Source organism: Stegodyphus dumicola, chromosome 4 (assembly GCF_044657685.1).
Source record: "Stegodyphus dumicola isolate Sdum_Otavi_A_Nest chromosome 4, ASM4465768v1".
Taxonomy (NCBI): domain Eukaryota; kingdom Metazoa; phylum Arthropoda; class Arachnida; order Araneae; family Eresidae; genus Stegodyphus; species Stegodyphus dumicola.
The window spans coordinates 24,564,240-24,576,436 of NC_140771.1; the positions used below are offsets into that span (position 1 = coordinate 24,564,240).

The following is a 12,197-nucleotide window of genomic DNA, read 5'->3' on the forward strand; positions in this document are numbered from 1 at the left end:
ATCTTATATAGGAATATTAAATATGTGCTTGTGGATAATTCAAATCTAAAACATATAATTGCCATTAAAAATTGCAATGATTTACAGATACCAGCCTCCTTTTTGCCACTGTATTCTCAAACATGCTGTATAGCATAGGAAGAATACAAGCTATTTCCATCCAGATTTTTACAGCATAATGTGTCACATATGGAACTATAAATCCATAAATAGTGATGTCAAAATTCTTCAGAGCAGATGAATCTGATCTTGTTTATTGAATTCTTCCCCCCCCTCCTTCCTTGAAGTTCTATTGCTGGTGGTAGCTGGTCCACCAGAAAATAATTATTGTACTGTAACTGAGATTGTTGTTACCATCAAAGTGCAAACTTGATCCCTACTATAGTTTCTAGGCCCAATTAAATCATAAGTATCTTTAATACTGAATATTTATGAATTAAACCCAGAGTTTGTAAGTGAATTAATTTTTATGATATTTTTTCGTAATGACTTTCTTTTTATATAATAAATTCAATCAGTCGTATAGGTTTATGCATTTGATTAATTTATTTAGAAAATCTGACTTTGATTAGGCACATGAGATATCATACTGCTACAGTAAGGTCTTTTATATTAGATGTTTATAGATAAATAGTTTCATTGAGGTGACTGAGAAAGTAGGCTTAACTATGTTTCTTACATTATGTTTAGCAATTTTATGGCTATCTTGCTTGTGATAGTAATTCTATTTTATATTATTTTTAATTTTTTTATAGGACAAAGAATTAATAGAAGAAGAACAAAATGTATATCAGAGATCTGTAGAAAGTGATACTTTAGTTAATTCTGAAGATAATCTGCTAATGGATGAACCCCCATTATCTTGTGTTAGTCTTCTATCCTTAACTGATAGTGAATGCAAAACTGAATATGTTACAACCGATTCTGAAACAAATTTCAGCAGAAAAGTTTCATTTGATATGACAAAGCCTGCACAAGAACAGGAAATATGTGTTAAATGTGAAAAATATCTTGAACTAGTAAAAGAAAAATATGAAGATGAAATATGTATCTTAAAAGAAACTTTAGAAAATAACCATAGCCTTCAAAAGATGGAGTTGTTAGAAAGCATAAAAGAACTTAAATCTGAAATTGAAAAATTGAAATCTGATAAAGATGACTTGAATGTGCAATTGAATCAACAAATTGAATTGCTTTGTAAAGAGCATGAACTTAAGATACAGTATTTGACTGAAGAACATAATAAGGCATTAACACAGTTGCAGAACTCTTGTAGTAAATTTGTTCTTGAAAAAGATGAATTAGTTGTCAAAGTTAAAGATTTAGAAAATAAATTAAACATTGCTAATGAAAAGACAATTGAAGCTCTGAATGAAAAAGCAAAAATTGAATGCTCGCTTCCTATCCAAATAGCTGATTTGGTGCAAGAACATCAGCAAGATTTAGAGGCTTTGAAAACACTTAGTACTGAACAGTTAAATCAAGAAAAGAAGAAACTGGAAATGGAGCATTTGGCTTCAATTGAAATGTTAAGGAAATTACATGATGATGAAATAGAGGACCTTAGATCTCAAATTCAAAAGGAATTTCAAGAAAAGGAACAAAAATTAATTAATGAACATTCAAAAGCTATAGGTTTAATTGAAGCAGCTCATTCTGATGAGTCTGCAACATATCAGAAAAAAATTGAGCAGTTGCTTGAGGAAAAGTGTGAGCTTCTATCAAAAACAACACATGAATATGAAACAATATTAAAAAAGAATCACAAAGCTTTAATTATATTATGCAATCAACTAAGGGCAAAAGTTAGTATTCATAAACAAAGAATGTTAAATAGTAGTTTAAAATCTTCTAATAGTGATAAAGACTTTAGTGAATTTGATATTTTTGATGACTTGAATAATAGTTTGGAAAGTGGACTTGTTAAATTTTTGAACCAGAATTACTTTATGAGCAATGCCAATAAAAGATCAAATGATGCAGACTATCTAGAAGAAAGGTAAGTTTTAATTGATATTATGTATTTTATTTCTGTTTTGTTATGCATCATATTATATATTAGTTATATTTGATTATTAAGTCATTTTCTATGTTCAAGGCCAGTTACAGCAGTACTTTTTTTTTTTTTTATATCTAAATATACAGTGAAACCTTGATTCATGAATTTAATTCATTCCTAAAGGCCATTCATCATTTGAAATGCTTGTATACCAAAACTGTTTTTTCTTGTGATTGATCTTTTCCTGAACCATAGATGATAATTTATTTAAAACTTACAACAGAACTTTGCTTTAAGTTTGCAGCACGAAAATAATGAAAATCTTTAAATATAAGATATCCCTTCTCCCCAAAAAAGTAAACACTGTAAACAGATAAAATAGTCAAAAATTTAATTCTACTGTACAAAGGAGAATGGATGACATAATTGGAAAGTGATGACGAAAGAGATGGAAAAAGTATTACTATTTGGATGAGAAGTCATCTTCTATAAAAATATATTAACTGTCTTTCTAGGGCATCACCCCTTATCTTTCCTTTACCTCCTAGTTTCACTTAAGTGTGATTGAGATTCATTTGTTATTGTTTCACTCAGTTGATTGTTGAGTTTTGATTGTTATGATTTGTTGTTGTGTATATTTTAATATTTTTCTGAAGCAAGGTGTGACATCTTCATTGAAAATCTTTTTCTGTAGCTTTCTACTGCTTGATGAAGGTGATATTATTGCATGAAACTACACTGTACCCCATTTTGCATAAATTTTACAGATCAAAGAACTTGGTTGTTTATTCCTCTTCATCTGGAGATACTTCCTCCATAGCTGGCTTTTGTTGCTGTTTCTGACAGTATCTCATTTCATTTTTGTTGAACTCGTATTTGTGGTTTTGAGCTTCTCCACATCTTCCTTGTTAACTTCAACTACCAGGCTGCTGCTTTTGTACAGAGACCCAATATCACAGATACACCTCCCCCCCCCCAAAAAAAAAATCCTCAGTTTCAAGGAGCTCAAAATCTCTGCCTGCAACATAATTTGGCCATTATTTCCTCCAAGCTGAAATATAGTCCTCTGTAAGTCACTTGCTGTCAGATCTTCTTGATGAGAGAGAAGTAACGGAAAATATTAAAATATTTCTAGAAGTCCCTGATTGTTACCTACAGAAACCTTTGAAAATAATTGGTTATTGACATGAAAGTTTGTTCTTTCATCATCTGAGATATTTTTTATTCTGATAATTTGTTTGTGAATTGATTTATTCACATTGAGAGAGGAGAAATGATGCAAGATTTCAGTTTAGTTTTATTTTCCTAAAATTTATAAAATAAACTCTTCTGATGCTCATGCAAGTCTGTGGAAAACTGAGTGAGGATGACATGATAAAAACTATCAAAAAAGATGAAAAAGAAGAGATTGTATCTGATTCATAACAGAATGCAAAGACTGTTAAGCCTTCTAATAATCAAGCCATAATGTACTTCATAAAAACTCTGAAAGCATTTATACAGATTGAACCTACCTCTGAAAATGAATTTAAATGTTTACTTCCAATCGAGAAGCTGGTGAAAAATGTAGGCATAAATAAATAAAGCCAAACATCCATTTTACAGTTTTCCCCAAAAGCGTAATTCATATTTTTAATTAAATTTGACTTTCTGCTGCATATGTTCTGCATCATTTTATGATTAAGATAAGCCTTTATTCTTTTTTAATATGTTTAATTTTAGATAGCATAGTGTAATATATTTTCTGGCTTTATACATACTAAAAGATTTTTCTTCTTCAATGTTACCCTTTTAAAGTTATATTTTCTCTTAACATCAGTCAGATAATTTGAACTGTTTTCTGAGAACATTTGAGTTCAAATTAACTAGCATCAACTGTATTATGTATATCACTTTTTAGCAAGTTATGTAAAAAATTTTTTTTAATGCAGTTTTAGGGATATTCTGTCAAGGATTTTCCCACCTTTTTTACCTAAATAGGGTTTTTGAAATAATTGACTAAATTTTTATCACTTTATAGTTTAAGCATCAATTTTTTTATCTTGTGAACTGATAAAATAATAATAGACTTATATTAGCTACATTGATAAAAAAATTATTGATTTAAAAAAAGAGAAATTTATGATGATTATTTTTTTGGTTTGATTTCAAAATTCATTCCGTAATGTATATCAGAATATTGACAGATTGTCTGATAGTTTAATGTATTGCATTTGCATGTTCATATTTTAAATAATCATACCTATGTCCTGCTAAAAATTTATTTTTTCATAAATAATGGCTGTAAAAATTTAGCCTTATATTTTTAAGGCATTATTATATTTTTGGGGTTTGAGGCATAATTTATTATTATTATTGGCACTGCTATTATTATTTTTATTATTCTTCAGTTTAAAAGTATTTAATATGCAGCCTTTTTTTTTTGGGGGGGGGGGCGTGTGTGCCTGTGGTTATTTAAAAATTCATCATGCTATTATAGAATATTATTATTGCAGATCATCTCTGTCTGATCTTGAAGACAAAGCAAATGATCCTAAAACATCTAATATGGTTTGTAATTTCTTTTTATATAATTAAAATATATAAAACTAATAGCTATAAACTGAAAATAGATATATTAGGTTTCATCTAGTTGGTAATAATTTAATTAATTGACTTCTCAATTAATTTATTTCAATTCTTGTATTTACTTGCAGTATTAATATTCAAAGTCATAAATTAATGTGATCGAGACAACATATTAACTTAACAATGTAATTAAATTAGACAAAAAAACATTTTAACCTTTCTTTTAAATCTGTCTTTATTGCCCATATATTTAAAAGTTTTTATATTGATGTATATTAAAGTTATTATTTATATTAAAGGCTTTGGCTTAGAATTTTATTGCATATGCTATTTTTCAAATGCATTAATTTTTATTTCCTGTGTAGGCTCATGTTTAATTAAAATTGATTGCCAAATTTTGTTGTAATGCCCATGACCATTTAAAATTTTAAAACTGATATAAGAATAAATTTACTGTGAGGAGTTAAATTTTTTATATGCCAGGAATTATTGAATTGTAGATTCAATATAATGAGTAAAAAATAGAAGTCATTTTGAATCTTTTCCTTTATAGAACAACATGTACTAAACAATTTTCTGTAGAAAGATAATGATGCTTTGTGCAAGAACTTAAGCAGCCTGATACTTTCTGCCAGAAAATATACTTTCATCATAAGTTTATTTTTGACTGTTAAAATTGGTACTTAACGTATTAATGCAACCACCTTGGTTGCAGTTTGGCAATTTTTTGCAAATGAAAAGGTAAAAATTACATAGTAGGAACAAGTTGGTAATTTTTGCAACATTTTTTAAAAAGATTGCCAAACTATCAATATTTATCTAAGTTGATCAACATTATCATCCTATGAAAGTCAACATATTTTAGCAATTTTATATAGATTTTACTTGTGAAATAAAATTTTTGTGATACATTAAAAAGATAAAACACTTACATTTGTCTTAATCTTCTTATAATTTTTATTGCGATATCCCCCCCCCCCCTCCAAATACATTGAAATCTGTTTTTGTTTGGGGAAGGAAAAAAAAAAAAAAAAAAATATCAGAGAATTTGAAACCATGGCAATTGCATAAACTCAGCAACATGGGCGTTTTACTGAACACATCTTTTCAGTGTTCACTGTAGAGATTAATGTGAGAGACTCACTGTAGAGATTTTGCCGTAGTTTCTTCAGTTGCTGACAAATTCCACAAGCGTATATTTTAAAACTGAGTTCAGGGCAAACAGTGTCATGTTTTTTTTTTTTTTAATAATAACTGTTTGAACCTGGAGGGAGGAAAAAAAAACCACACTACATATGAAAATGGCGACATTGCTTGACTGAAGGATTGTTGTAAGAATGGCTGCCTGAAGAGTGTTTACATGCATTGTTGCCAGAGTTTGGCACTTTCTAAAAATTCAATGATTTCTGCCATAAAATTTTCATCAAATAAAAAAGTATATCTGTTTGATTAGTTGTTTTAATAAACAAAGAACAAAACTACAGGGCAACACTGTACTTATTTTGAAAACAAGAATATGATAAGAAATAAGAGCAAGACATTTAGTTTATGTATAATAGCAGATAACACTGTATGTGCAATCAAAAGTTGTTAATCCTGAATGATCTATAATCCAGACCTCAAAGCTACAAACTTTCTGTGCATGCGTGAACGCATGCGCGTAATACTTTTATGCTTGTGCATATGTGTGTGCGCATGTGCATAATACATTTACGCATGCGCAATTAATGTAAAACAGTCGGAAAAAGCTAAGCTAAAGTTATCTAATTATATATTTCAGTTAATGTTGCAGATTGCATTGTTCCTTAATCTTCGAATTGGTTCCGGCTTATTTATTTTTGCAGACTGTTAGAGCAATTTTATAAAAGTAAGCTTGAACTTTTGATTATGTCAAAAAGAATTTCTGATTCTGGAGCTACCAAAGGATCTACAAAGCGCAAGTATGTTTCGATGTCTGTCAAACAAAAAGTGGAATTGCTGCAAAAAATGGATAAAGGCATATCCTTCGATCCTGTAACCATTCCAAAATATGTTTATCAATTTCACGCTGCTCTGCGACGACAGGGGGGGGGGACGCAGCGCGCAGTGAACTGGAAGTTGATCTGTCAGCACTATCCTTATCTTCAGGGCAGATGTTTTCATTTTATTTGGCTTATAATTCCTTACTAAATGTAGTATTTCATCTCGATGTACTCTGTCTGTCAGTATAAATATCACGAATACACATCAAATAGTTTTCTGGTTGCAATTTTCTAATTTCGACTGCGTAATGTATGCTTTATGCATGAGCACGTTGAAAGAAATGTTTAATAAAGTAAAATAAATATTAAACTTTTTTTAAAAAATTTGATACTCTTTAAATCATAATTGCTCTTTATTTCATAAATTCCGGTTTCATATTTTTAATTTTATAATTTCTGCATGCCGTCTTACCAGATTTAAACTGATGATCTATAATCTGGTATCGCCTAAGTCCCGATGAGTCCGGATTAAAGACTTTTGACTGTATTTCTTTTTTAGAATATTGTTTGGTGTGTATTGTCCTATAACAGAAAATATCCACTTTAAAAAAAATAAAAATAAGAATTTTTTTAATGGCTCAATTAAGTTATGCTTCTAGGTTTCAAATTTATATTATAATATGTTCAGTTTGTGTGCAAAATAATAATTAACAGTACATATTTTAAATTTTCCCATGGTCATATTTAATTTCAGACTGATGAACAGAACTTGGATCAAATGGGAGGTGGTGAGCAAATGTTTAATCGAGCTGTTTCTGAAGTTTCAATTGATTCTGATGATATGCAGATGATCTATTCAGAAATCAATAAATTACAAGAAGAGTTTCAGAAAGATGTTGCTATGTATAGAGATGTCAATGAACAACTTCATCAGGAATGCAAAACTCTTCGGAAACAAATAAACGAAGTAAGTACTATTTAAGAATATTTACTTTAAACATTACATGCTTGTCCATTCTTATGTGGGGGCAGCCAACTGTTCTGTATATAAGATCTACTTTTTATGTTAAAAGTGTGTCGCAATTGACTTGTCATAGGTGTAGTCTAAGGGGGAGAAGGGTGTAAAATACATACAATGTTTATACACTGTGTTTCAATATGAGGTGCATTCCAGCGAGGTATGGGTAGCTAAGTAAAATATATGTTCAAAACTATTTTTTAAATCTATTATTAAGTTTTTGAGATATGAAGAAAATAATTTTCCAAACCCAACTTTTAATAGCACCATTCCATACATGCGGTACCTAAACATTCTATTTTCTCCACTTTTTCAGGATAGATTTTTACTAACTTAAAATGCAACTTAATTTTTTTATGGCTGATAATTTGATTTCAATATTTCACTTTCGCATTTTTTGGGGGCCAGGAGAATTTATCGTGAAAAAATAACACGGCTTACTTTTGCTAATCTAGCAATAGCTTGCTAAGCATACCTTGTATTAAAATATAGATATAAGGTTTAGCTACTTACATAAAAAACAACAACAATTATTATTTATAGATCCCAAAAACTCATGTCAAAGGGAAAAAAAAGAACATGGATAATTATTAACAATATTTACTTATTCAAAGTAGCTACAGATAAAGACAGATTTAGAATTTACTTTGTTGCCTTAACATCAATGGAAAGATTGTGTTTGCATGTCCTAACGAAGGAATCATAATTAAGTGTATATCCTGACAAAGATAATAACAATGAATCTTTAGTATGGGAGTCAATCAGGGCAGAACGTTGTTTAGTCTTCGTTAGTTTCAAGTATGAAAATGCCAATTCACACAGGTATATAGACTCAAAACAAGAGTAGATATATTCACAACATTTAATGATACTGAGATATTTTTCCTTGTTGACATATTTACAAAAATTTCCTTTAAATTTTCCGGTGTGTAAGATTAAGTCAGTTTGTAAAATCATAATTTCATTTGATCCATATAAAATATGTCTGAAATTTTTGGGGTAATGCATGTCACACTTAAATTTTTTAAAAGGAAAAGATATGATTTTTGCAATTTCTTTAATTTTTTCAAAATCCTGGAATCTTAACTCAAAATCTTCAATTACGTTTTGGATTTCCATGACATATTTATTTGCTTATCTTATAATTAATATTTTTATTTTTTGTGAGTTATCCGTCATATATGGAAAATCATTCAGATTATTTTGTTCCAGATCTTCTAGTAGCAAAGTAAATTTTGTTTTATATGCATCTATGTAGCTGATCATATCACTTACTGTTCTATTTTTACCTTGTAAATGTAAATTTAAATGACTTAATATTGAAGTAAAATCAGTAAGAATGCTAAGTCACCAAGCCAAGTTTCATCATTTAAATTTTCACAGTTTCCATCTAGTTCATGAAGAAAATCTATAATTTCAGGCAATAAATCACAAAATCGCTGCAAAAATTTACCTCTGCTTAGCCAACTGATATTAGTATGTAGTAATGATTCAAGTCGGGCTTCATCAAGCTGCAGTTGGGAAAGACGCCGTTTGAGGGAACTTCCTCTAATTGAATTAAAACCCTTTCGTGATGGCGCACCTTTGTTTGAGACGCTTATATGGGACGGAAGGGAATCGAAGGCAGTCACCATACAGGACGGAGGTTTTGCATCGCTAAGCCTAATTTCATAAAAAAAATAAGAAAAAAAAAAAAAAAAAAAGTTTCACTTCTAGCATCGTAATTTTTGGTATCATTTTAGATTATTACTTGAACTCTTATATATGTTCAAATTAGTATTTAATAACGTTTTTTTCTTTATTTTACATGAAAATATACTTAAAAAATTGCTTATCTTGTAAAATAATTTTTGGAAGCGCAATTCAAATTATTCCAAAGTTTGAATTGATAAAATCCATCAATAAAGTTTAAAATTAATAAAACAACACAATAAAGACTATTTACAGTAAGAAGTAACAAAATTTAAAATGAAGGCTGAGTGTGGTAAATCTCGAAGCATGGAAAAGTATCACTTTCTAACTCTTTAGAAAATGAATCATAACTCTCATCTGTGTTAGTTAAATGGTTCATTAACCATACGAGGGTATTCTTCCTCTGATAAATAGTGCCTTCCCATCATGATAGACTGGACTTTTCAGAAATAAAAAGAGAAGAAATGGAAATATATTTGAAGGCAACGCAAAACGTAACAGAACTCCACATACTAATCCTAAAAAACAGTACATAGTAGAGGAAAAAAATAGAATAAAAAAAGGAATTGGATATAAATCAGACAAGCAAATTTTTATATTAATGCCACGATTTAAAGAGCCCACCTCTGTTTACGCTTTCCCTCCCCCCCACCCTCGCAACAGTCGATGAGTAAAATACCTAAGTCAGGCAGAATATATCAAACTCAAGGTCAGGAACCTAAAACTGTGTTCATTTCAAAAGTAATGGAAATACGATGTCATCTAGTGGTCTTCAGAAAAACATTCCTGTTTAAAATGCGTATACGCATTACCCGTCCTCTGAATGCAATCTCTAGTGATGCGTTGATGGGACATCCGGCTGTAAGAGACGTTCTTAGGGAATATGTATATGAGACGCCCGTCCTGAAAGGGCAATTTTAAATGCTATGTCCATTACCTTTTCTTTTTTTGGTTTAGTCTCTTGCTAGCTAACACTTGCTGGTGAATTATGCAGTGATAGCCTAAAAATGCAGGGAATTCATCTTCTTTTTTGACATTTTAGGACTATAAATCCATTTATGCTACCTGTCATTGCAGCTGCGCCATCCGTTGTTATTGAGACTAATTTTAAAAGTGGTACTTTCAAATCATTGCGCAAGTTTTAAAGGCTTTGAATATGTCTACATCTCTAGTCCTTTCCTTCAAAGAAATCATATCCAATATTTCTTCTCTAGATGTAAAATCCTTAAAACCTTACGAACAACAACAATTAATTGTGCCGCATCACTTATATTTGCGATTCATCACACTAAAAGGGAAAGACAAGAACATCTATTAATATTATATATCTATTATTATTAAATCTTCATTATATAACTTCTCTTTTACATTCCCACTCATCCTTTCAATCCGTCGCATTACTGTGTTTCAAGACAACTGTAAATCTTAAATTGCAGCAACAATTTCACTTTTGTTCTTAAAATTGCTAAAAAGGGAATCTAACATTTCTAAAAAAATTATCTTTATAAATACACTGTGAGAAAAGGGCTTACATTTTTTTCCTAAGAGATAGCTTACTTTGAATGATTCAGTAGTTACTACTTGGGACTTGAACCTTGGCTTTTTAAAAACGCTTTGTTAATTTGTTAATTGAGTTTTAAGATCCCTAACTTTATGTTTCTCAGTTCAGAATTTGTGGATAATCTGTTTGATACTTGTTATGTAAACCTAAAAATGTCTCTCCAGATTAACCTTTTTAGCAATGGCTACTGAGGTAAGGCATATTAAACAACATTTATCATTCAGTATTGTAAAAAAGTAATCGAGTTCCTATTCTTCATTGAAGTGATGAGTTTTTAATTTCTTAGGTTTACTACTCATGTTCATGGGTATACTAGAATGCAAAGAAATATGACAATTTAAATAATAAATATTGAATTAAATATTTTTCTAGAAAATTCAAAACTCATGATCTGCGGCTATTATCTCCGTTACATTAAGAGAAATGATAATAATACTGCATACTACGATTGGACATAGCAATACAAGTGTATTAAAATCTAATAAAGATATCTTCAAATTTACAAGAAGTGTGTTAAAGATACAATATACTTATTACAGTTTAAATACTGAAATCTTAATTTAAATAGATTTATTGTTATTCATATTATATTTGTAATACTATCCTTTATTTTTCTTCCAGTGTAATAACCGCAGTTTAGAGATATATTGTCGAGAATGCTCATTTATCAAGTAAATTGATATGCAAGAAAAGCAATTTGCTTTAAAACAAAGAAAAGGTATTTACGTTTTAAACAGAAGAAAAATTTAAACCCAGAGTTGTCACTGAGGAAAAATAATATTGATTAATAATAATATTGTTAATACAAAAGAAAAGAAGCTACTGTATGACACTACCAAATATTCGAGCTAACTGACTGTGTTCTTCTACGAGTCAAGCACTAACAGGTGCGTTCATGTATTGCATCCAGACCAAGGCGTTGGTACCTTTGCTTAATTAAGCAATAACCTCCACATCTTTGTTAAAAAATACGAAATAAATAAATAAATTTGAGCATTGCATCCAGTGACAAGTGTAAAACATAAGTCAAAATGTGTTGTGTTGGATTCGAGGAGATCACATTGTCTCGCTATCAGAATTCTAGGAATTTATTCTTATTTATCTAAGTATTCCCAGAATGCATTAAACTATTGCTAAAAGGTTTTGTCTTCTACAATCGCTTCAAAGTCCAACGTACACGGAATTCCACTCCAGTCATTGTGAGCAATCAATGATCGACCAAAATTAGACTCGCGATCAACTTGTTGGGCACCCCTGCTGTACTTACTACATTGATGTATTTTTATGAGCCATCTTTAAATGGCAGCAAAATAGCTTTAAAGAATTCAACTAAACTAAGTTTGGGTATACTCCAGCATTTCTACCCCCATTGCCTGCCAGAGAATTTAACGACGTCAA

The 12,197-nt window shown here is 30.0% G+C and overlaps 1 protein-coding gene across 1 annotated transcript in view; it reads left to right on the top strand.

Moving 5' to 3' along the window:
• The window catches only part of LOC118196068 (uncharacterized), a 207,908-nt gene that overhangs the window by 35,548 nt on the left and 160,163 nt on the right, over positions 1 to 12,197 (top strand). Inside the window, exons 8-10 of the mRNA XM_035367469.2 lie at positions 756 to 1,999; positions 4,495 to 4,549; positions 7,283 to 7,495. Coding sequence (XP_035223360.2) covers positions 756 to 1,999; positions 4,495 to 4,549; positions 7,283 to 7,495 — 1,512 coding nt within the window. The remainder of the gene's footprint in view (positions 1 to 755; positions 2,000 to 4,494; positions 4,550 to 7,282; positions 7,496 to 12,197) is intronic.